This window comes from Trachurus japonicus, chromosome 13 (genome assembly GCF_045865225.1).
Source record: "Trachurus japonicus isolate A0001 chromosome 13, Traja_1.0".
NCBI classification, from domain to species: Eukaryota; Metazoa; Chordata; class Actinopteri; order Carangiformes; family Carangidae; genus Trachurus; species Trachurus japonicus.
The window spans coordinates 7,244,597-7,270,771 of record NC_140919.1 but is presented as its reverse complement, the minus strand read 5'-3'; the positions used below and the strand labels follow the sequence as shown (position 1 = coordinate 7,270,771).

Here is a 26,175-nt window from a genome sequence, read left to right as displayed (position 1 = left end):
ATCATCAGTGAGGTCATCAATGTGAGTCTTCCCTGCGGCTTGGTGGATTCCTGTCTTGGACTCCCAGCAGCATGCAGGGGAAGTCAGTGGAGTGTGTGGTGTCAGAGAGAGAGGACAGGTCTGCAGGAGAGTGCACAGTGTGTTTTCACTTTAAAGTTGAGTTGAGTTATTGTAACACCTACACAGCACTAATTAGGCTAATGCTTTATTATAGTTTGTCCAATGAACGACTCGTGGCGGTTATAGGTAGATAGTGTCCAACGGCGGTGCTAGTGTTAAATGTCCTAATGTCCTACTTTCATGATATAATATGACCGTAGCATGAAGCCGAATAACTTTGTAAGTAGTGTATGTGTGTTGTTTGTGCTTGTGTGGATGTTTTAAGTTTGTTGGCATTCAGTTTACGCGTTGTTGAACTTGTCAGCCTTTCTTATCAACTAATGAGCTCTGACAGCCTCCCCCACTGTGGAGGCCCAAATGAGTCCAAGCACGCACACACACACACACACACACACACACACACACAGCCCTCACCCATCTGCAGTGGTTGTTTGTCTCATTCTAAACTGCACAGAATTCACCGGACAGCAAGTGTGTGTGAAGAACTGTTTTATATGGAGAAGAAATATTAAGGATAATATTTGCAGTTTTCTTGTCACCTGTCATTTTTTTTTACATGACAGATTTTCTGAAGATGTTTTTGCCTTGATTGTAATTATTTTTAACTTTTCATTTTTTCGTCGTTTTTTTACCACTAAACAAGGATATTTGGTATCATATATTTTCATTTGTCCTTTTTAAAAAAAAACTATTCTCAGTGGATCAATCAAGGACACAAAGGAAACGATAACAAGGAATCAACTATGGTTTAGTTATTTATCCTGTTCACTCAGTGTGCTGATCCCAACTGCAGATCCTAATTATGTCAACTAAAACGAACAAGGAAGGATCTGATTATCTGCTGGAGGGCCAGGACATGAAACTATGCCATAACAGCTTCAGATACACCACCCTTATCAAGGTAAATTTAGTGAGTGGAATAGCCTGCCTCTGAGCACTGTTGTCACGGTAAAATGCACACACACACTCACACTTGTCCCTGATTTGGCACAAGCAGCAGTTGGATAGTGGAAAAAAAAGGTTATTATGGATCCATGTTTTTATGGGTACATTTATTCAGAGATAAATACCAACACAATTTGCATGTCAGTGCATCTCATCCGTTGACCTTTGATTGAGCTAAATTGTCTATCTAAATGCAAATTAGGTGAGTGGAAAGCGCCTATGTTAATCATATGGACTTTTGATAGATGTGCTTTGCCACTCTTTCTTCTATGTATTTGGATTAATGTAAGTTTCAGGAACTGGCGTTTTATGTGGTGCAACACTGAGAAACACAATGGGCCTCATTCACCAATATCTTTTTGAAAACTGTACATCAGATCCATTAACTTGCTCTTAAACCACAGAATTGTTCCCAGCTGTGTTCTTACATTGATGAATGCCATCTCCTCCAAAATTGAGAGAGCGTGTGCCAGGTGGTCCTAATTAACATAGGATTAGCATAGGTAACCGCCCCATCAACAGGGGTGGACTGGGACAAAAATTTGGCCCTGGACTTTTTGGTCCAGACCGGCCCACTATCTGCGCGCGGATATTTTGCCAACTAGCACCGTTGATGTACATACAAACACACAAGCTCTTAATAACACCACTATACTAAACGATATACAATATACAACAAAGTAGAGGAATAGTGTGGAATAGGTTACGTTTGAACAAGATTACATGCACATAGTGAGTCTGCATGCAATCAGAACTTTGGCTAGGCAAGGCAAGGCAAGGCAAGGCAATTTTATTTGTATAGCCCGTTTTTACAAACAGTTTGTCTCAAAGGGCTTTACATGGCATCGTAACAACATCCTCTGTCCTTAGACCCTCACATCGACTGAGGAAAAACTCCATGGAAACCCTTTTAACAGGGAAAAATCGGAGAAACCTCAGGGTGAGCAACAGAGGAGGGATCCCTCACCCAGGACGGACAGACGTGCAATAGATGTTGTTACAGACAAGAAAACAGTTTACAGTTTGTCACAGAATGTGCGAAATATGGAAATGTTAGCAGGAGTTGATGAAGGCAGTCTCTGGTGAGGGGAGGGGGAGGGGGCGGGGAGCCGGTCAGCTCGATGGGAGGACTGGGTGGCAGATTGGTCCATGGGAAGGAAGGGGAGGCCGGTCTAACAGCAGGGGAAGGGGAGGGAGGGGGGCGATGCAGGCGGCGGCTGGTGCAGAGAGATGGAGCTCCAGTGGATCTGAGGAAACACAGAGAGAGTGCGAGACACCAAGGCCAAACTACAAAGTACAACAGAAAATGACAGTTCAAAAATATACTGAGGAGAGGAGAGGGGAGGGGAGGGGAGGGGAGGGGAGGGGAGGGGAGGAGAGGAGAGGAGAGGAGAGGAGAGGGCTCTGTGTAACCAGATGTGTCCCCAGCAGTCTAAGCCTATAGCAGCGTAGCTATAAAATGGTTCAGAGCTACCTGAACCAGCCCTAACTAAAAGCCCTGTCATAAAGGAAGGTCTTAAGTCTAGACTTAAATGTGGTTAGAGTGTCTGCCTCTTTGACCCATGGAGAGAGCTGGTTCCACAGTAAAGGAGCCCGGTAACTGAAGGCTCTACCTCCCAGTCTGTTTTTAGAGATACTGGGAGTCACTAGCAGACCTGCGTTCTGGGAGCGGAGTGCTCTGGTAGGACAGTAAGGAATGATTAGTTCTTTCAGATAGGTTGGAGCTTTATCATTAAGAGCCTTATAAGTCAGCAGAAGGATTTTGAAGTCTATTCTAAATCTAGTTGGCTAAAGTATGGAAAACAATGGTATAATGATGGACAAACACTCATTTTATTTTAGATAGACAGTACAGCTCAACATAATGTATAGACCATGAAGCATGACAGGAAATACTTGTGATTTGTGTACTGCATCATGAGTATGTATGTAGATGTTTTATTGTAACAGTAGTTAATCAGTGTTTTATTAATTTTAACTGTATAATGTTAAACTGTTGAAAGGACAATAAACCATAAACACTGAGAAAACAAAAGAAAAATTCCAAGGCACTCTCTTACCTATAAAATGCCTTTATTAAATTATGGCATGGTCAACATGACAATTAAAAACTCTGACGCGTTTCGGCGTCTAGCCTTCATCAGGGAGTCAAATGGAGTAGGACAGGAACAATGGTTCTTTTATACAAGTGTTTATCCAATGGCAAGTGTCCACCTGGTTGCCACAACCCAGAGTGGGTGTGGTCGTCAGCCCATTAAAGGGACATATCCATAGCCCAGGTCTCAACTAAGCTGAATGAAAGAATAAAGGAAAACAATCAGTAGTTGGGTTTCCATCCAAGTCGTATCGAATTTAAAAGCGGATTTTGTGAAAATGCGCTAAAAGCAAATGCGAATTTATGCCCGTTTCCATTCATTAGTGTTTTGCGATGGGAGAGGAGGAGTGCGCCGTGAGATTACGTCATAAGAGAGCGTGAATGTATCCAACAGTTGACATTCAGCTGACACCCAACATCATGGACAATTTACGTACTTTCCGGACTATAGACGCACCTGTATAAGCCGCACCAGCTACATTTTAAAAGTAAATACATATATAGGCCGCACTTGAATATAAGCCACAGGTTTTCATGTTGTAACATGAGATATTTTCACAGAAAGACAGTAGGAACTGTGCAAGTCCGCTCGCTTTTCCGCTGTTTTGGTTACGCTCCTCTCGCCCATGTGCATCGGTTGACATACGAAGCCGGTGAAAAATCAATAAATGGAGCGGTGGATAACGTTACATAACATATACGATGTTACGGCGTGTGATTGTGTAGTCTTAACCGTCATAAACAAAAGATTATGGGTTACGGAGCGCGCTTGTGTTGCGGTGTGCAGAGAGGAGAGCTGGGACACCACGTTGTTCTCCATTTGTTTGAACGTCGCTGGGTGAAGTCCAGCAGCACTTCACCCACAAACTCTGCCTCAATTCGCATAATCTGTTTCCACCACAAAAACTCGCATTTCCTTTAAGCGATACGCTGACAAATCCACACCCTCCAAGCTTATAAACTTTTATGCGCATTTACTGCCTTTTTTCGAATTTCTGGCGTTTCCATTCAAGTATTTATTCGCAATTTTTGAAAATGCGAATAAAAAAAGGTGGATGGAAACGCAACTAGTGATATGTACAAAATAAACATGCCAACAGATACCAAAGAGAAAACACAAGATATCAAATAAGATACAACAAAACAATCAAACAGCATAAAATAAAACAAATACAATAATAAGCAGACAGAAACCAGAGAAAAACTAGAGAACATAACCAACTCACAAGAAAACAGTGAAGTCTAAGTCCTCATTCAGGCCCGGATGTTTTGTAGCCTGCAACTTACAAATCCAAAACACTTCCCTTTGATTCAGTTTTCTTTGTCTATTGCCTTTGCGTATAGAAGATGGAATGTGGTCTATGCCAAATGCTTGCAAGGTAGAAGGATTACTGTTATGGAAGTCAAGGTAGTGTTTGGCCATAGGGTAATTAACATTTCCAGTGCGAACTGCATACTTGTGTTCTGCCAATCTGTCTTGGAGGCGTCTTTTGGTTCTGCCTATGTAAAACACTTTGCAGGTGGGACATTCCAACCTCTATAGGTTGGAATGTCCCACCTGCAAAGTGTGACAAAGGTAGTTTTACAGTTGATGAAGTGGTTGATAGTATATTCTTTCTGCAATGCAAAATCAAGAAATGTCTTAGTTTGTATAACATTAGCGCAGTGATTACACTGGTGGCATTTATAAAACCCTTTTGGCTTAATGTCCAACCATGTTTTTTGGATGTCTGGTTTAAGGTGGCTGTGAACCAGTTTATCCTGCAGAGTAGGACACCTCTTGAAGCTAAACAGTGGTGGTTCAGGGAAAACTTGACTTAGTGTGGTATCGCTTTCTATAATGGCCCAATTCCTTTTTATGATATCTTTAATATTTTCTGCTTCTGTGCTGTAAGTGGTTACAAATGCCACTCTGTCTTTCCTTTCTTTTGGGGTCTGACTTTGTAGTAATGTCTGTCTGTCCAGGCCTTTGGCCCTCGTGAATGCTTTCTGTAGGTTGATGTCTTTAAAACCCCTTTCTTGAAAACGTGTAAACATTTCTTTAGAATTTGTTTCAAAATCCCTTTCCTGGTCGCAGATTCTCCGCACCCGCTGAAACTGGCCATAGGGAATATTTTCTTTAAGTCTCTTAGGGTGAAAACTCCTGGCATGTAGTGTGGTGTTTCTGTCTGTCGGTTTTCTATACATAGAGGTGTGTAGATTACCTTGATTGTCTTTAAAAATCTTAAGGTCTAAAAAATGTATACACTCCTTGCTGTAATCCAAAGACAACTTGATATTAGGATTAACACTGTTCAGAAAGGAATGAAAATCCAGTAGCTCTGTCTCTGAACCAGACCAAATAACACAGACATCATCAATATAGCCTACCGGCCCCACCAAATAATGTGATTGAGGAACTTATTCCTTTGATGATCAAAATCAAAATCTTCCTCCCATTTTCCCAGATAAAGACCTGCATAGGAGGGACTTGTAACCACTTACAGCACAGAAGCAGAAAATATTAAAGATATCATAAAAAGGAATTGGGCCATTATAGAAAGCGATACCACACTAAGTCAAGTTTTCCCTGAACCACCACTGTTTAGCTTCAAGAGGTGTCCTACTCTGCAGGATAAACTGGTTCACAGCCACCTTAAACCAGACACCAAAAAAACATGGTTGGACATTAAGCCAAAAGGGTCTTATAAATGCCACCAGTGTAATCACTGCGCTAATGTTATACAAACTAAGACATTTCTTGATTTTGCATTGCAGAAAGAATATACTATCAACCACTTCATCAACTGTAAAACTACCTTTGTCATCTATAGGTTGGAATGTCCCACCTGCAAAGTGTTTTACATAGGCAGAACCAAAAGACGCCTCCAAGACAGATTGGCAGAACACAAGTATGCAATTCGCACTGGAAATGTTACCCTATGGCCAAACACTACCTTGACTTCCATAACAGTAATCCTTCTACCTTGCAAGCATTTGGCATAGACCACATTCCATCTTCTATACGCAAAGGCAATAGACAAAGAAAACTGAATCAAAGGGAAGTGTTTTGGATTTATAAGTTGCAGGCTACAAAACATCCGGGCCTGAATGAGGACTTAGATTTCACTGTTTTCTTGTGAGTTGGTTATGTTCTCTAGTTTTTCTCTGGTTTCTGTCTGCTTATTATTGTATTTGTTTTATTTTATGCTGTTTGATTGTTTTGTTGTATCTTATTTGATATCTTGTGTTTTCTCTTTGGTATCTGTTGGCATGTTTATTTTGTACATATCACTGATTGTTTTCCTTTATTCTTTCATTCAGCTTAGTTGAGACCTGGGCTATGGATATGTCCCTTTAATGGGCTGACGACCACACCCACTCTGGGTTGTGGCAACCAGGTGGACACTTGCCATTGGATAAACACTTGTATAAAAGAACCATTGTTCCTGTCCTACTCCATTTGACTCCCTGATGAAGGCTAGACGCCGAAACGCGTCGGAGTTTTTAATTGTCATGTTGACCATGCCATAATTTAATAAAGGCATTTTATAGGTAAGAGAGTGCCTTGGAATTTTTCTTTTGTTTTCTCACATCATTGATCCCTTTCCAAAGAGCACCTCTTTTTAAACGAGTCCACGAAGCGCTCCTTTGTTTGAACATTTTTTAAACCATAAACACTGACTGAAAAAAATATGTAAAGCATACATATAAGTTGTTAGCTCAATGTCCTTCGTGACCAAATTGGAGTGTGGGCACAAAGAAAGGTGCATGTTGGCACTTTAATAAAAGCAACTCATCAATTAATCAGGATAGTATAGGAATATGGTTATTGTTTTCCAATACTTTAGAAAGCTAGATTTAGTTGTTATACACCACACCATCCAGAGTTTGCTATTTATTATGTTAAGTTAAGTCCATTTACAGTATTTTAATGAATGTTTTCCACACCATTCTGGACAGCACATACCTGCTTAAAGGATAATTACCGGTTTTTACAATCTGGACCTTATTTCTAGCATAAAATACTATCATTTACTCACCCAGATAACTCTGGTGTCATTACAAGTCGTTCCAACGAAATTAGATCCAGCTGAGAGCCGCGTATATCCGTATAATGCGAGAACACGGGGCAGCAGAATGCAGCCTCTAAATAACACATTGTCCACCGCGAAACTCGTTCATTTCACCAATATTTTGTGATGATACACTAGTGCTATTCCCTTCCGAGCCCGTGGTGGCATGTTATCAATATTCGGGGTCTGTAGGTTGACCTACTGCCCTCTGATCTGGATGATGTCAACAGCAGCAGCAAAGCTAACATCAGGAAGTCATCTGTTAACCCCCCCCCCCCCCCCCGTTATCGGACACAACATAAAACTACTCCAGTTAGCGCATCATGTTGTAGTTAGTTAGTTAGTTAGTTTTATTTGTGGAAATTTGTTTTTGGTCTCATAAAAAACAACAGGCAAGACAATAACAACAACAACAAGCAGGACAACAACAAAAACATCAACAACACTTACACACAGACATCTTCATGGCAAAAGCAGGACAGCAGTGGCAGTTACATTACAACACATCATCGCATCAACGCATCAACGGGGCATGGTGTTCAGTGCCCCAATTGCATTAGGAATAAAGGAATTTTTAAAAATATTACGATTTGCCCTTGGTACTTTATAACGTCTACCAGAGGGAAGAAGTTCAAACTCCCTATTGAGAGGATGAGAGGGATCATTTGCATTTGCTATTTTGACAGCTTTTTTCCTAAGCACTTCCTCGTAAATACAACTTAATTGTTTCTGTCTTGTCCCTATGATTTTTGAGGCAAGGTTTACTATTCTCTGCAGCTTGCTTCTTCCTTTAATATTTAGATTACCGTACCACATTGCCATGTTGAAAGTTAGAATGCCCTCTATCAGGTTCTTATAAACTGTTTCCATAATGTGCTTACTCACTCTAAAGGAGTTGAGCTTGCGCAGTAGATGGAGACGTTGGTTACAGGTTTTAAAAATATGGTCTGTATTTTCACTGAAATTTAGGTTACAATCAATATATGTACCTAGATATTTGAACTTGTCTACTACCTCTACAATTTGTCCCCTGATTATAAGGGGCTGCACAGGGTCCTTTTCATGAAAGACAAGTTCCTGAGTTTTTGTTACATTGATCTCTAAGGAACTTTCATCACACCACTTCTGGAGAGATGACACATGTGCTCTATAAACTTCCTCTCCGACTATGTCCCCCTTCTTTAATAAGGCAACCAGGGCCATATCATCTGCATACTTGAACAAACGAAACTTTTCCAGATCTAATTGGAATTCGTTTGTGTATATGGAAAAAAGTAATGGGGATAAAATGGTCCCCTGCGGGGCGCCGGTGTTAAGCACAGTGATGTCGGACCGAGTATTATTAACCAACATCACTGTGCTTAACACCGGCGCCCCGCAGGGGACCATTTTATCCCCATTACTTTTTTCCATATACACAAACTATATATACACAAACTAAGTGTAACTAAGATATTCGCTGAAAAAAATAGTTTTTACGTGGCCCGTTGATTGATTTATGAGTTATTAAAGACACCGCTAACGGCTAGGCACTCTAGCCCATAGTGATAACCGATCCATGACTCTACAACCGATTCGGGGACGGCTCTCCATTCCGACACACCTCCACTCCGACACCCCACTGTTCCGAAATACCCCCACTCCGAAACACCGCTGTTCCGATACCCCCCCCCCCCCCCCCCCGCAGCTGTCCAAGGTGCTGAACCGCGTGACGTTGTTTACATTCTGCTTTGTGGCTTGTCTGTGAAACGTGCACTGCTCAGAGACTGGGCAGATCTGTCCCACTTGCTTTCTCCCCGACTCCGTTGTTGGAGATCTCCCACACAGTAATAGAAATACACTCCCTCCCCCCCTGCTCCGCTCGAGCGCGGCTGAACCCGGCTTGAGCTCACAGGGGCGCGAGGCCACTCGTGCTGACAGCTGACTGAGGGAGATGCTTTGGTTGGGCTTAGGCAATGAAGAAAGGAGTTGGTTAAGTTTAGTAAAAAGACCAGGTAGAGGCTAGACAGGCTAGAAGCATAATGAACGTTATATGTCATTAATATGAAGTATTTGCTTGTTTTGCAGTTAATTATGCACATGATCTATTTGACCCTAAAAAGGAAAAAAGGATCAATGCGCACTGAGCACTGCACAGCCTCCGGTTCCTTTCTGATTACGTCCGTCTGTCCGTTCGGAGTGGGGGGGTTTCCCCAATAGCCTTTTCGGAATAGCGGGGTCTTAAAAAATAGAAAACCCCGCTATTACGATAAATGGGAGTCTATTTTCAGAAAGGCGGGGCTTCGAAAAGGCGGGGTGTAACCAACCAATTCATCTAGGAATTCATGGCTAATTTGTATAAATTCAGGAGGCTGCTACCGACACAGCCGTATCTCTCACTTGTTAAACCGAATATCCGGTCGCATCGATTTCACAACCCTACTCCCTATGGCCAATCCGCCCCTGAGCGGAGCTGAACAGGAAGACTCACAGAGGCATGCGTAAAACACATATTTTGACTACTTCATGCTGTTGCTATTTTTTTAAAAGCCACCTTTCGTTTCCTTTGGATTTTTGTGCGTATTATAAAGCTGTCCTGGTCCATGTTTGTAAGCCTTTTTACCAGGAGTAAATTCCCCAAAGCAGTTGGGACTGTCCACGCACAAAGTAAAGATGCAACAACTTGTAGTGATCCACTGGGTTTTGCCTGGCCAGCTGGGGTAGTTGATTTGCAGGTTTGCTCCCCAGGTTTTTTTCATTGTGTATTAGGCCAGGGAAATGATCAATTATCCTTGTGGTTTGCGCACGGGGACGTGCGGACCTGTAATGAATGAATGAATGTTTTTTTGCTGTAAGTTGTGTGCGTAATGCGCACAGGTGCATTAAAGGACAATTCCAGGCGAATTCAACTCGGGGGTGTATTTTCCTATCATTTTAGGTCTAAAAGAATGAATCTGAAGATTTTCAGTTTAATCGCTCCTGTTTTGCGGTAGTTGCGTCTGTCCCCGCATCGCCACGGCAGCAATGAATGGGAGTGGATGTAAGTTCCGCTGTTTAGGCTGTTTCCAGCCCTCAAAGCCGCAATTTTTTTCCACAGACAGCGTCAGATGGCGACTCAAACATGCACCGAGAAGTTTATTTACTTCAAGCAAGCCGACATGTTTGTAAAACTAGATCTAATTCAAAGTCTCCCGGAGTCTCGCGCGAGACCCAGCTGCCGTGCTCGGTGTGTTCAGGTGCAGTGGGAAAAGCTACCGTTTGTGTCATAAACACAGGAATATCAACTCTTGACTTGCTTCAAGTAAAAAAAACTTCTCGGCGCATGTTTGAGTAGCCACCTGACGCTGTCTGTGGAAAAAAAATGTACACTTCAAGCAAGTAAAGAGTTGATATTCCTGTGTTTATGACACAAGCGGTAGCTCCTATCTGCGCCTGAATACAGCAGCACTGCAACTTCGGGCTCGCGCGAGACTCCGGGAGACTTTGAATTAGATCTAGTTTTACAAACATGTCGGCTTGCTTGAAGTAAATAAACTTCTCGGTGCATGTTTGAGTCGCCATCTGACGCTGTCTGTGGAAAAAAATTGCGGCTTTGAGGGCTGGAAACAGCCTAAACAGCGGAACTTACATCCACTCCCATTCATTGCTGCCGTGGCGATGCGGGGACAGACGCAACTACCGCAAAACAGGAGCGATTAAACTGAAAATCTTCAGATTCATTCTTTTAGACCTAAAATGATAGGAAAATACACCCCCGAGTTGAATTCGCCTGGAATTGTCCTTTAAAGCTATGGTCTACGTTTTGAAAGAGGATGAGAAAAATTTGAAAAAAGCACCTCTCACACACCCCCGCCCCTCCCCTCTGAGCTTGTATGGCCCGCCCCTCGGGACCTCCTCGCGACACGCCTCCCCCCCCTCCCCTCACAGAGCAGAGCGGAGCAAGCAACAAGCCTGCTGCTGCCTGCAGAAACCAAACGCGGATTTGAATGCGGAGTAAAATGTCATATTCACAGTCACAACTTCCACAATAAAACCAAAGATTACCTGTTCAACATAAACTCAGCACCGCCGCTGCAGCAGCCTGACCGGGTCTCTCTGCACCGCGGCGCCGCGGAGCTCCAGGCCCCGACTCTTCCTGCTCCTCTCCCCCAGACACAGGACCCTGTCCTGGGTCACCCAGCGCGAAGAGTCTCCCTGTAGCATGAGGCTGTGCTCGGCGCTAGCCCACTAATACCGCCTCGTTACCGGCAGCTGGTGCACAGCGGCGGCGCCAGCCCCGATGCCGCCGCTGTGCACCAGCTGCCGGTAACGAGGCGGTGCCAGTACCGTCGTCGCCGTCCCCGGCAACGGGACCGCGGCGACCGCTGCTACGAGCAGCGCCGCCATTAGCAACCATTAGCACAGCCTCATGCTACAGGGAGACTCCTCGCGCTGGGTGACCGGCCACATGGTGCTGTCTCTGGGGGAGAGGAGCAGAAAGAGTCTGGGCCTGGAGCTCCGCAGCACCGCAGTGCAGAGAGACCGGTCAGGCTGCGGCTGGAAGCAGCTGTGTGTCGGGGAGAGGAGGAAGGCTGTGTGTCTGGGAGAAGATCAGGAAGACTCGACGCGGCACCAGTACTAGTAATAAGGGCAGCAACACATTCTGTGCTTCTGTACTGTGCTTCTCTGAATCCTAGTGGGGCTTTTTTTCGGCAGACCGACCGGGGGTGGAGGGCAGCAGGTGCTGAATTGGTGGGTTCATGTGTCTGTGGCTGAGCAGCTCAGAGCGGTTACAACTACTTGTAGTTTCTAAGCGGAGGGGGTGGGGACGAGGCGGGTCGAGGAGGAGCAGGAGAGACGAGGGGATTGGATCGAGGGTACGAGCCAGTGGGAGCCGGACGGGGCGCGCGGCGCCCATTGGTCAATTTCTATGCAGGCCCACGGCTGATAGACTGAATGGATTTTTTTGGTTCTTTTTGCTATTTATATTGTGTATATCGGACCACAGGACCATAATCGCTGTATAAACGATGTTAATAATAATTACCAATGCTCCAAATCGTAGACCATAGCTTTAAGTGGGACCAAGGGTTTAAATGGGGAAGTGACGTGGTGAGAGGGGAGGAGAGTGAGAGACACAGTCGGTGTTTGGACGGCTGGCGTGGCGGCAATTCCAAAACGGCATAGTGGATTATTTTTCCTGGTGGATTACCCTGTGGGTCATAAAGGCCGGGCCCGTTCTCAGCCAAGCGGGACGAGGGAGAGGACTGGTGTGGTCACCTCGGGGGAGCCGCGGCGTCTCTCCCGTGTGGACAGTAGGACAAACAAACTCTCTCTCACTCGCCCTCACCACACGCCAACACACACACACCTGCACACATTGACTGTGCACTCGCGCACCCCCACACACACACATACATGCCGGCACGGACAGTGGCTGTGTGCTCGACACGGGGGGGGGGGGGGTCTGTGTGTAATTGTAATTGTTTATTATATGCCGCCTTTGAGTTTTGAGTTCAGTGAAATACAGAGACTAACACCGGGTTCACACCGGACGCCGAAGCGCCACAAAGCGGTCTCAAGTGCTTCCGCCCCTCAGCTGTGTGTGTGTATGTGTGTAGCCTATGTGTATGTGTGTAGGTGTGTGTGTGTTCCTCTCTTGCGCTCTATTTAGATTAATAAACACAAACATACACACTTTGGACTCTTTTGATCTATTTTATTTTGAAAATTGCTTTTATTTTTAAAATTGACCGGATTCTCGTGTTTCTTTGTGTGACTTCCTGCCAGAATTGACGCGATTGCTAGCGGCTTGCGCACAAAATAGAACAGACGCCGAAACTTCACGCTTCACAGCGCGAGCCGGCCGCGGAGGATTGCGGCGCTTCGTGTCTGGTCTGAACTACAACATCGGTTAACAAGGGCGCCGAATGGAAGCGCACTCGCGGCGCTTCGGCGTCTGGTGTGAACCAAGTGTGTGAACCGGCTTCCTGTTTTCTTTTATTTTTCAGCCGGGTTTAATCAGAGAATGATCACTAATTAGACAGACACCGGGTCAGAACTTCAACACCCACGGGTCGGACCAGGTTTTAATTTCCAGGTCCGTTAACTGTAGTTAGCAGCAGCAAAGACAGGAGCAGCTGCTGTATGGGGAATGTGGCTCTGCCGTTAGCGTTAGCTCTTTAGCAATGGAAAAGCAAACACAGAAAACTGAGATATTCTACAGCGAATAACAAAAAAACAAACTGAATATTCCACTGATGAGTAGATATTATATTTTAAATAAGTGATAATGCTGTGAGGTTGTAGTGTGAAGTGATGGAGTCACATTGTTGGACGTCACCCATACAGTCTATAGACAGTACATTATCACTGAGCACTTTCTGCCGTCCGTCATGGCGTTGCCTCTCGCGTCACGTGATAATTGTGACGTATCTGCAAAGGGTCAATGGAACAAATGCGCCCAGGTACTGAGACCGATTCACAGAGTGAAGCCTCTTGTCATTCAGCCTGTTTGGAGGCCAGAGACGCGGGCCGGACTTTGGACATGCTATCTAGAGCATCTGGAAAGGAGAGTAACGACACGCATTGGTTCAATGGAAGCGCCTCCTGATGGCGGAATATGGGTATTGCAAAAGCGCCCAAGAAATGACATCTCTGCATTGTTGGTGAATGAGCAAGTGTGGTATTTTCAATAATTTAAGGACATTTATAGATCACCCACGTTAATAGCATCATTGAGGACCCTTTACAGATAAATATGAACACATAGGCGAGTAAAACAATTTTTTTTTAAAAATAGTTGTCTACATTAATGTTTCAATCTACATTTTGTAATAAACAAATTATAAGTATAATTTGATATGACCAAGACACCTAAAAACAAAAACACGGCCGTTTTCATCAATTTACAAGCAAGTGGGCAACACACTGGAGTGAATGGGTTTTCTGGGCGCATTTGCAATACCCATATCCTGCCACTCGGGGCGCAAAAACCTTACCACGGGAGTCAATGGTGGTGTCGTTACTCTCTTTTCCAGTGCTCTAGCCTGATCTACGCAGTCCCTTGCGGCCCACAGGTGCAAAACTGAACGTTTTTTGCGGCCCTCTGGGGGGTGATGGCAGCCCAAGTGTGGGCCGCGGCCATATGGTTAATAATCACTGGCCTAGAAAGTAGTTGTTATTTAGTCGCGGTTGACTCTTTTTCAGTTAGTTTATGCAAATTGTGTGAAAATAAAGATTAATCGCGGTATTTTATTTTGAAAATTGCGTTTATTTTAAAAAAATTGACCGGATTCTCTTGTGTTTCTTTGTGTGACTTCCTGCCAGAATTGACGCAATCGCTTGCAGCTCACGCACAAAATAGAACAGACGCCGAAACGATCGCTTCACGGCAGGCACCGAATGGAAGCGGACTCCGTTCTGCGGCTATTCGCGGCACTTCCGCGTCTGGTGTGAACCAGGCTTAAGACTAAGTAGCGACTATGTTTATTGCTTCCCTGGACGCACCAGTAGCACATGTCGGAATGGTGGTATGTCGGAATGGTGGTATGTAGGAATGGCAGCATGTAACCGGAAGCTGGAACAGCCGGCCAGGCCCGGCACCTCTGAAGCAGGACGCCAGCATCCCCCGCGAAGCTCGGACCAAGCTATGAGTGGCGAGCATTTGACTGAAGTAGCTGGGTAAGTCAAACAGCAGCCGACTCCCACCGAGCTCCGGTTTGCAGTTACACAAATATGCGCACCTGTGTCATCCCTGACGGGAGCCTTATTATTCAATCTTTAGTTCCAGGGTGGCGTGCTGTTGCGACACTGGGGAATCAGAAAATAAATTTAAAAAAAACTGCCATCGCATCAGCGGTTTTAGATGAATTTACCTCGAAAACAACTCCTCTGTTCCATTATTATTTCATAGCGTGGTGAATGTGCAGGTAACAACTTGTCCACAAGAGGGTTTTTGTTTTGTTTTGTTTTACATAAACAAGAGTCATTGCACAACAATGCAATTCACCAAAATGATAGAAGATGAAGAAAAAAAAACAGAGTTAAGTAGATAAAGAAAAAATATTTTAAAAATAAATAAAAAAGTAACAAGTGGATGTGGGGCACACCCCTCTGGTTGCAGCTTTCATCCCTGTCCATTATGTCTGCTGCATATTAGATTCTTCTTTTTTTGTATACACAAACCATTTCTGCCACCTTTGGTCCAAGGTCCCTGCTTTCATTCTGAGACAAGTAAATCTCAACAATATCCAGCCACTGCCCTGGACTTGGAGGGTCACTTTTCAACCAGTTTCTTGTTATGGCCTTCTTACATGCCAAGATCAATATTTTGAAAAGATACAGGTCCTTCTTTTGAATAGTATCTTCTGGAGACAAACCCAGATATAGAGTCCGGGGGTCTCTGGGTATCCTGTAAGAAAAAATCTTTTCCAGAATCTGAACCACTCTGTCCCAGAACCCCTGCAGTTTTACACATGACCAAAAAACATGCGTGTGATCGGCACTCAACTGCCCACATTTCCTCCAACATTGCTGCTGTTCACCTATTTGTTTATTTTTGATGTGTGGTGTGATGAAAAAGCGAATTAAATTCTTCCGTCCAAACTCCCTCCATCTTTTAGAGCTGGTGGAGGTTTGTTGAGTTCTGCACATAGAATGCCAATCAGTGTCAGACAGTTTAATGTTCAATTCGTGTTCCCATTTAGATTTCACATATAGTGAGTTCCTTCCATTTTGTTTTTGTAGACCTCTATACAACTTAGAAACAATCTTAACAGGCGTACATTTATATGCATTAGTGAATACTTCAATCACTTTGTTTTCTTCTGTAGAAACTCCTCTTTTGATTACTGTCTCATAGAAATGTCTTAGCTGTAAATATCTATACAGGTCACCATTATCTAAACCAAATTCTCTTTTAAGTTTTTCACCACAAGAGCGTTTTGGAGTTGTTGGATTATGTATTCGATGAGTTTAATGAGGGAAACCAAGAAATCCCATTAGCTCTGAGCAGCTCACGGCTCTTCTCTGCCATTCTAAAATAGCTTGCACCAACAATTAAAGGTAATGAACCTACGTAAAACTGTAGGGATTACGGCAATGGGCCAATTTGCCAAAATGTTGAACTATCCCTTTAAGAATGGTTTGTGAATGAGGCTCATTACTACCTACATTGCTTTTGAAATGGGGAATTTGTCATTACTACCAGCAGAGGGCACACCTATACCCAAAGAAGAGCTCTCACAAGTAGACAGATACAGTGCAGTCTGCAGCATACACCTTCAGATATTGGAGGGAGATTGTATTTGTGTTTGATAGCAAGATAGGCTACTACAAACTTGGAGCTGAAATTATTTGAATCCTAGAGACAGCATGACCCTCTGCTGAATCTAGATCAAACAAGTACATGATGATACACATGTTCAAAAATGAATACTTATGTGCATACCTGGTGGTGTCCTTTCACACCTACTTTTTATTCTGTATTCAAACTTGAACTTGAACTTTTTTCTTTTTTTTTTTTTTCGTTTTCCAGTAATCAAAGACCAGTCCGTGTAGTGCAGTGTTTCTCAACATGGGGTCCTTGAGAGGGTTCAAGGGGCCCCAACTTTTTCTTGAAATTTTTACCACTTTTTTCTAGGATTGTTTTTTGTTGTTGTTTTTTTGAGAATTCTTTTTTTTTCTTAGAAATTTTACCACTTTTTTTTTTTTTTAATTTTTAAAAAAAAGAAATTTTACCATTTTATTTAGATTTTTTTAAACTTTTTTCTTTTAAAGGGATAGTTCAACATTTTGGCAAATTGGCCCATTGCCATAATCGCTATAGTCATAGCAGTAGGTTCATTACCTTTAATTGTAGGTGTAAGCTATTTTCAGTACGGCGGAGCGCAGCAGCTGGCTGCTCAGAGCTACACTATGGAGGCTAACGGAATTTCTTGGTTTCCCTCATTAAACTCATCAAATTCAACATCCCAAAACTCCACAGCGCTTTTGTAGACAAGTTGTGAGCTGCACAACCACCACGCTATGAGATAATGACGGAACGATACGAAACGGAGCTGTTTTCGAGGTAAATACAGGGTAAATACGGAGACTGCTTGCTGAAAAACTGTCCCTGAACGCAATGCGCATCAGCGGTTTTGTATGAATTTACCTCGAAAACGGCTCCGTTTCGTATCGTTCCGTCATTATCTCATAGCGTGGTGGTTGTGCAGCTCACAACTTGTCTACAAAAGCGCTGTGGAGTTTTGAGATTTTGTATTTGATGAGTTTAATGAGGGAAACCAAGAAATTCCGTTAGCCTCCATAGCGTAGCTCTGAGCAGCCAGCTGCTGCGCTCCGCCGTACTGAAAATAGCTTACACCTACAATTAAAGGTAATGAACCTACTGCTATGACTATATAGTCTAGTACGAAGAGGGGGGTATCATGCACCCCCCGGAAATATACTTCTAACCAGTGTTTCTAGATTGGAAAAAATGTGTAGAAAATGATGAGCTATGTTAAAAAGTTGTCAGAATGTCCCATGTATCATTTTTATGCAAATTAGTGCCGCCATTATCGAAAAAACCTAATTTCACTATATCTCAGCCAATACTGCAGATATCTGAACAAATAAGGTGTCTAGACCCATGTTTTGGGGGTCAGAGATCACAATAAAACTATTCATAAAGTGATCACATGTTGATGGCATGCTAGTAAGCAAACCTAACCCTTTTACCAATTACAAGACGCCAATATTGGAGATACCAAATAAGGTGTCTTGACAGAGGTTCTTGTGTGTTTAACCAAGGTTTATTTGGATCAAACATCATAATAGAACTCTTCTTGATGTGACCACTCTTCTCTTTCCCATGCCAGATAAACAGTCAAGTAAATGGTTCTCCACTATGCATCACTCATCATCGTTTTCACTGAAATCATCAGAGTTAAACTCATCATCTCCTTCCTCTTTCTCCTGTTCATGCTCTCCAGTGTCATGGGGATCAACCAGTGAAGTTGGTAGGATAAGACCACAGGACCACACCGGTTTCAACACTCCTTCATCAGTCTTCATCCATCCCTGCCCCTCATCATAGGGTTTTGGTTTTTCCAGAATAGGTTCATCAGCTCGCTAGTACAAGGTGACACGGTAGTTCACACGTCGGGCATGTGGCTTCAGAGCAGAGTGGCATGGAGGAAGGCGAACCAGGTCAACCTTAGACTTGCAAGTGAGTTTCTTGTCCTCCCCCACCATGTTGCGTAGCAACTTGGCACGGACAACATCCACTGAAAACTCACAACTCTGTCCAGACATCAGACAGGTGAATTGCTCCAACTGCCTCAGCATCTCAGGCTTGACACTCTAGCAGTCACTGAGTTGTCTGAATACGTGAAATCGGGGATTCTTCTTCAAGGGCCCCACCTTCCTTCTCCCTTTGATGGCACTGGTACAGTCTTCTCCACTGAACACATAGAACCCAAGAAGAGTGGTGCGGTAGTCTTCTCCCAGGGATTCTGCAATACTACTACTGCCTACATTTCCATATTTCGCACATTCTGTGACAAACTGTAAACTGTTTTCTTGTCTGTAACAACATCTATTGCACGTCTGTCCGTCCTGGGTGAGGGATCCCTCCTCTGTTGCTCACCCTGAGGTTTCTCCGACTTTTCCCTGTTAAAAGGGTTTTCCATGGAGTTTTTCCTCAGTCGATGCGAGGGTCTAAGGACAGAGGATGTTGTTACGATGCCATGTGAAGCCCTTTGAGACAAACTGTTTGTAAAAACGGGCTATACAAATAAAATTGCCTTGCCTTGCCTTGCCTTGCCTTGCCTGGCTTCCGGTGCACCTGTCCCCACTGATGTTGAGATGGACGTGTTACAGTACGAGCAGAAGCTGTGGGCAAGGCTGCTAAAGCTGACTTCATCAGACCCCTACAGTGTGAAGATCCAGGAAGCTTCTCAACATCTCTGAGCTTGCAGAATCCCTGGGAGAAGACTACCGCACCACTCTTCTTGGGTTCTATGTGTTCATATCAGTGGAGAAGACTGTACCAGTGCCATGTATATATTTTTGGCTTTTTCATGCCTTTATTTGACAGTACAGTTGAGAGAGACAGGAAAATGGGGAGGCAGAGAGAGGGGGAATGACACGCAGGAAAGGGCCGTCCGATGTGGGATTCAAACCAGGGCCGCCTGCACGAGGACTATAGCCTCAATATATGGGGCGCCTGCTTAACCCACTGCGCCACTCGACGCCCCGGAAGGTGGGGCCCTCGAAGAAGAATCCCCAATTTCACGTATTCAGACAACTCAGTGACTGCTAGAGTGTCAAGCCTGAGATGCTGAGGCAGTTGGAGCAATTCACCTGTCTGATGTCTGGACAGAGTTGTGAGTCTTCAGTGGATGTTGTCCGTGCCAAGTTGCTACGCAACATGGTGGGGGAGAACAAGAAACTCACTTGCAAGTCTAAGGTTGACCTGGTTCGCCTTCCTCCATGCCACTCTGCTCTGAAGCCACATGCCTGACGTGTGAACTACCGTGTCACCTTGTACTAGTGAGCTGATGAACCTATTCTGGAAAAACCAAAACCCTATGATGAGGAGCAGGGATGGATGAAGACTGATGAAGGAGTGTTGAAACCGGTGTGGTCCTGTGGTCCTATCCTACCAACTTCACTGGTTGATCCCCATGACACTGGAGAGCATGAACAGGAAGAGGAGGAGAAAGAGGAAGGAGATGATGAGTTTAACTTTGAAGATTTCAGTGAAAACGATGATGAGTGATGTTTGATCCAAATAAACCTTGGTTAAACACACAAGAACCTCTGTCAAGACACCTTATTTGGTATCTCCAATATTGGCGTCTTGTAATTGGTAAAAGAGTTAGGTTTGCTTACTAGCATGCCACCAACATGTGATCACTTTATGAATAGTTTTATTGTGATCTCTGACCCCCAAAACATGGGTCTAGACACCTTATTTGTTCAGATATCTGCAGTATTGGCTGAGATATAGTGAAATTAGGTTTTTTCGATAATGGCGGCACTAATTTGCATAAAAATGATACATGGGACATTCTGACAACTTTTTAACATAGCTCATCATTTTCTACACATTTTTTCCAATCTAGAAACACTGGTTAGAAGTATATTTCTGGGGGGTGCATGATACCCCCCTCTTCGTACTAGACTAATAGCGATTATGGCAATGGGCCAATTTGCCAAAATGTTGAACTATCCCTTTAAGAAATTTTATCACTTTTTTTTTTTCTTTTTAACTTTTTTTAACTTTTTTTTTTTTTTTTAGAAATTTTACCACTTTTTTCTAGAAAATGTTTTACTTTTTGTTTGGCGAATTTTACCACTTCTTCCTAGAAATGTTTGAATGTTTTTGGAGAAGTTGTACCGCTTTTTTCCAGATAATTAGGGCCACGGGCAATCGCACCGGGCACTGATCCCTACAGCTATGAAATAGCTGCAGGGACCAGTGCCCGGGCTTTGCCCGGGCACTGGTCAATAACTACTGTTATTGTGTGGATTTTTTCTTCTTATTAGGGCCGCGGGCAATCGCCCCGGGCACTGGTCCCAACAGCTATGAAATAGCTGCAGGGACCAGGGACTGTTATTGTGTGGATTTTTTTATTGTTATTGTGTGGATTTTTTCCTAGTTATTAGTGTGACTGCTGAAGCAGTCACACTATTGTTCTTCTGTTTGGCCATTTTCTTCCGCCTTTTTACGGTCTTCTTCTAGTCCTTCATACTTTGTGCTATTTCAACAATTCATATATCAAAACGTGCAGCTTTTTTTGAACTTTATCGGCATTACTTTTCTCTTTTTAACTATTTATACTTTTTCAAATATTTAACTTTTTCTGATTTTTTTCAGCTTTATAATGGGTGTGTATTGCGTCTAACGAGCAGAGCTAGAGTGGTGTCAGAGTGGATAGAGGCAAAAAAACATTCTAGAGTTTTTCTGGCTAAACTGTCAGCACGGCCACAAATTAAACTCTAGACAAATTATTTTCTCCAGTTTTGTAGCCACACTTCTTCTGGCTAAAATTCTGGTCAAAAATGCAAAGAGACTTAGATAATAATTTAAAATATTTTTTAAATGCAGCCAGGGAGCTCTCTGCTCTCATTCAGCTCAATGCATTTTTTTCACATCAGCAGGAGAAGGAGCTCAACTTTGTAACTTGCTGTTAAGTGCTTTTTAATTCATTTTAATTCACCAAAAAATTGTCACAGGTCACAAAAAAGTCCTCTTCTTACTTGGTGTGGCTAATCTATACTAATTTCTCTTTATTTTAAGCATCATTGAAAAATCTCACATTCATCAAAGTCTCAACCTCTTTTCTTCACAACTCCACTGTAGTGTAGGGGTTAGGGTGGCTGCTTGCCAACCCTAAGGTCACTGGTTCAAATCCAAGGGAAGAACTCTTGTTATGTTATGTTGAATTCTGCTCTCCTCCCCCGCCTTCAATTGGTTACAGGTGTTTGTTATCTCCTTGATTACTCATACCAGTTTGCAGCACATCATCACATTACAATGAATGACAACAGTCTTGAAAGCAGTGTGCTCTCTGTAGCCAAGTGGCAGAGTAAAGGTTTAGGGATCATATGGTCATGGGTTCGATTCCTGCCTCACTCATTTCACATCATTGCTTGACTTTTGATTCCAATTATTCAGCTGTCATTGGACAGTCTTTGATTCCTCATAGTATAAAGCTCATTGTAACTCAGGTTCTCTGTGGCCATATGGTTAGTGTGTTAGGTGTTGTGCTATTTCAACAATTCATATATCAAAACGTGCAGCTTTTTTTGAACTTTATCGGCATTACTTTTCTCTTTTTAACTATTTATACTTTTTCAAATATTTAACTTTTTCTGCAAATTAAACTCTAGACAAATTATTTTCTCCAGTTTTGTAGCCACACTTGTCTTCTGGCTAAAATTCTGGTCAAAAATGCAAAGAGACTTAGATAATAATTTAAAATATTTTTTAAATGCAGCCAGGGAGCTCTCTGCTCTCATTCAGCCCAATGCTGAAAGTTCTCCACAACTCTGTCTGTAGTCCAGTTGGTAAGGTGGCCGCTTGCCAACCCCAAGGTCACTAGTTCAAATCCAGGCTGAGCAATCTTGTTATGTGATGTTGAATTCTGCTCCCCTCCCCCACCCTCAATTGGTTACAGGTGTTCGTTAAGAGACGCATTAATTGCTTCTGCCACCGTTTGCAGCACATCATCACATTACAATGGCAACATGCTTATGTCTGTGCTCTCTGTGGCGAAGTGGCAGAGTAAAGGTTTATTGATCATGAGGTCATGGGTTCGATTACTTACTTTTTTTTTAAAGCAGAAGCCAGTGATCCTCTTATCAAAGGTTTTCTTTACCCCTCACATACTGTCTCTGTCTGTAGCCTAGTGGTTAGCTTGCTGGTCTGGAGACCTGAAGGTTGCTGGTTCAAATCTTGCCTCAACAACAATTATAGTGAATTATTTTCCCAGTTGTCCTCTGTTGACTTCTGATAACTTGCTTCATGTTGAAACTGCTGCTCTCAGACTGAAATTCAAAGAAATTTTCATTCTAAGTCATTCAAGCTTGACTCTCAAGCTTTCTTGATGTTGACAGTGTGCAGATCATTAACAGACAACAGTCTCTGCAACTGTGTGTGCACTGTGGCCTAGAGGCAGAGTGGAAGTCTAATGACCATGAGGTTGTGGGTTCGATTCCAACCTTGGTCAAACATTTGTATGGTGATCACTGCTTGCATTATTTGCTAATTCTGCAACAGCGTTCAGTTGCTATCAGCAGTCACACCATTTCCATTCTTGGAAATGCTTTTTCTAGTACTATTGTTCTTCTGTTTGGCCATTTTCTTCCGCCTTTTTACGGTCTTCTTCTAGTCCTTCATACTTTGTGCTATTTCAACAATTCATATATCAAAACGTGCAGCTTTTTTTGAACTTTATCGGCATTACTTTTCTCTTTTTAACTATTTATACTTTTTCAAATATTTAACTTTTTCACAAAAAATCTCACATTCATCAAAGTCTCAACCTCTCTTCTTCACAACTCCACTGTAGTGTAGGGGTTAGGGTGGATGCTTGCCAACCCTAAGGTCACTGGTTCGAATCCAAGGGAAGAACTCTTGTTATGTTATGTTGAATTCTGCTCTCCTCCCCCGCCTTCAATTGGTTACAGGTGTTTGTTATCTCCTTGATTACTCATACCAGTTTGCAGCACATCATCACATTACAATGAATGACAACAGTTTTGAAAGCAGTGTGCTCTCTGTAGCCGAGTGGCAGAGTAAAGGTTTAGTGATCATATGGTCATGGGTTCGATTCCTGCCTCAGTCTTTTCACTTCATTGCTTGACTTTTGATTCCAATTATTCAGCTGTCATTGGACAGTCTTTGATTCCTCATAGTATAAAGCTCATTGTAACTCAGGTTCTCTGTGGCCATATGGTTAGTGCTCAGCCTGAAATTCACAGACATTTTCATTCTAAGTCATTCAAGCTTGACTCTCAAGCTTTCTTGATGTTGACAGTGTGCAGATCATTAACAGACAACAGTCTCTGCAACTGTGTGTGCACTGTGGCCTAGAGGCAGAGTGGAAGTCTAATGACCATGAGGATGTGGGTTCGATTCTGACCTTGGTCAAACATTTGTATGGTGATCACAGCTTGCACTATTTGCTAATTCTGCAACAGCGTTCAGTTGCTGTCAGCAGTCACACCATTTCCATTCTTGGAAATGCTTTTTCTAGTTAGTGTGACTGCTGAAGCAGTCACACTATTGTTCTTCTGTTTGGCCATTTTCTTCCGCCTTTTTACGGTCTTCTTCTAGTCCTTCATACTTTGTGCTATTTCAACAATTCATATATCAAAACGTGCAGCTTCTTTTGAACTTTATCGGCATTACTTTTCTCTTTTTAACTATTTATACTTTTTCAAATATTTAACTTTTTCTGATTTTTTTCAGCTTTATAATGTGTGTGTATTGCGTCTAACGAGCAGAGCCAGAGTGGTGTCAGAGTGGAGAGAGGCAAAAAAACATTCTAGAGTTTTTCTGGCTAAACTGTCAGCATGGCCACAAATTAAACTCTAGACAAATTATTTTCTCCAGTTTTGTAGCCACACTTGTCTTCTGGCTAAAATTCTGGTCAAAAATGCAAAGAGACTTAGATAATAATTTTAAATATTTTTTAAATGCAGCCAGGGAGCTCTCTGCTCTCATTAAGCTCAATGCATTTTTTTCACATCAGCAGGAGAAGGAGCTCAACTTTGTAACTTGCTGTTAAGTGCTTTTTAATTCATTTGAATTCACCAAAAAATAGTCACAGGTCACAAAAAAGTCCTCTTCTTACTTGGTGTGGCTAATTTATATTAATTTATTTTTGTTTTAAGCATCATTGAAAAATCTCACATTCATCAAAGTCTCAACCTCTCTTCTTGACAACTCCTCTGTAGTGTAGGGGTTAGGGTAACTGCCTGCCAACCCTAAGGTCACTGGTTCGAATCCAAGGGAAGAATTCTTGTTATGTTATGTTGAATTCTGCTCTCCTCCCCCGCCTTCAATTGGTTACAGGTGTTTGTTATCTCCTTGATTACTCGTACCAGTTTGCAGCACATCATCACATTACAATGAATGACAACAGTCTTGAAAGCAGTGTGCTCTCTGTAGCCGAGTGGCAGAGTAAAGGTTTAGTGATCATATGGTCACGGGTTCGATTCCTGCCTCAGGCATTTCACATCATTGCTTGACTTTTGATTCCAATTATTCAGCTGTCATTGGACAGTCTTTGATTCCTCATAGTATAAAGCTCATTGTAACTCAGGTTCTCTGTGGCCATATGGTTAGTGTGTTAGGTGTTGTGCTATTTCAACAATTCATATATCAAAACGTGCAGCTTTTTTTGAACTTTATCGGCGTTACTTTTCTCTTTTTAACTATTTATACTTTTTAAAATATTTAACTTTTTCTGCAAATTAAACTCTAGACAAATTATTTTCTCCAGTTTTGTAGCCACACTTGTCTTCTGGCTAAAATTCTGGTCAAAAATGCAAAGAGACTTAGATAATAATTTTAAATATTTTTTAAATGCAGCCAGGGAGCTCTCTGCTCTCATTCAGCCCAATGCTGAGAATTCTCCGCAACTCTGTCTGAAACATGCTTATGTCTGTGCTCTCTGTGGCGAAGTGGCAGAGTAAAGGTTTATTGATCATGAGGTCATGGGTTCGATTCCTTACTTTTTTTTTTAAGCAGAAGCCAGTGATCCTCTTATCAAAGGTTTTCTTTACCCCACACATACTGTCTCTGTCTGTAGCCTAGTGGTTAGCTTGCTGGTCTGGAGACCTGAAGGTTGCTGGTTCAATTCTTGCCTCAACAACAATTATAGTGAATTATTTTCCCAGTTGTCCTCTGTTGACTTCTGATAACTTGCTTCATGTTGAAACTGCTGCTCTCAGCCTGAAATTCACAGACATTTTCATTCTAAGTCATTCAAGCTTGACTCTCAAGCCTTCTTGATGTTGACAGTGTGCAGATCATTAACAGACAACAGTCTCTGCAACTGTGTGTGCACCGTGGCCTAGAGGCAGAGTGGAAGTCTAATGACCATGAGGTTGTGGGTTTGATTCCGACCTTGGTCAAACATTTGTATGGTGATCACTGCTTGCACTATTTGCTAATTCTGCAACAGCGTTCAGTTGCTATCAGCAGTCACACCATTTCCATTCTTGGAAATGCTTTTTCTAGTTAGTGTGAATGCTGGAAGCATTCACACTATTGTTATTCGGTTCGGCCATTTTCTGCCTTTCTTCGTCATGTAACTAGTCCTTCATACTTTGTGCTATTTCAACAATTCAAATATCAAAATGTTCAGCCTTTTCGGGACAGGTGTGCTATGTCTTTTCTCTTTTCAACTATTCATACTTTTTGCAATATTCAACTATTTCTGATTTTTTTTTCCCCATAGAGAATGCATTGGAACAGTCTTGAAACTCTTCAAATCTTCT

General features: G+C 42.7%; 1 protein-coding gene across 1 annotated transcript in view; it reads left to right on the top strand.

The window, feature by feature from the left end:
- Nucleotides 1-819: 819 nt before the first annotated feature.
- The window catches only part of myo7aa (myosin VIIAa), a 210,465-nt gene continuing 185,109 nt past the window's right edge, over nt 820-26,175 (top strand). Inside the window, exon 1 of the mRNA XM_085794753.1 lies at nt 820-1,021. Coding sequence (XP_085650879.1) covers nt 923-1,021 — 99 coding nt within the window. The 5' untranslated portion in view covers nt 820-922. The remainder of the gene's footprint in view (nt 1,022-26,175) is intronic.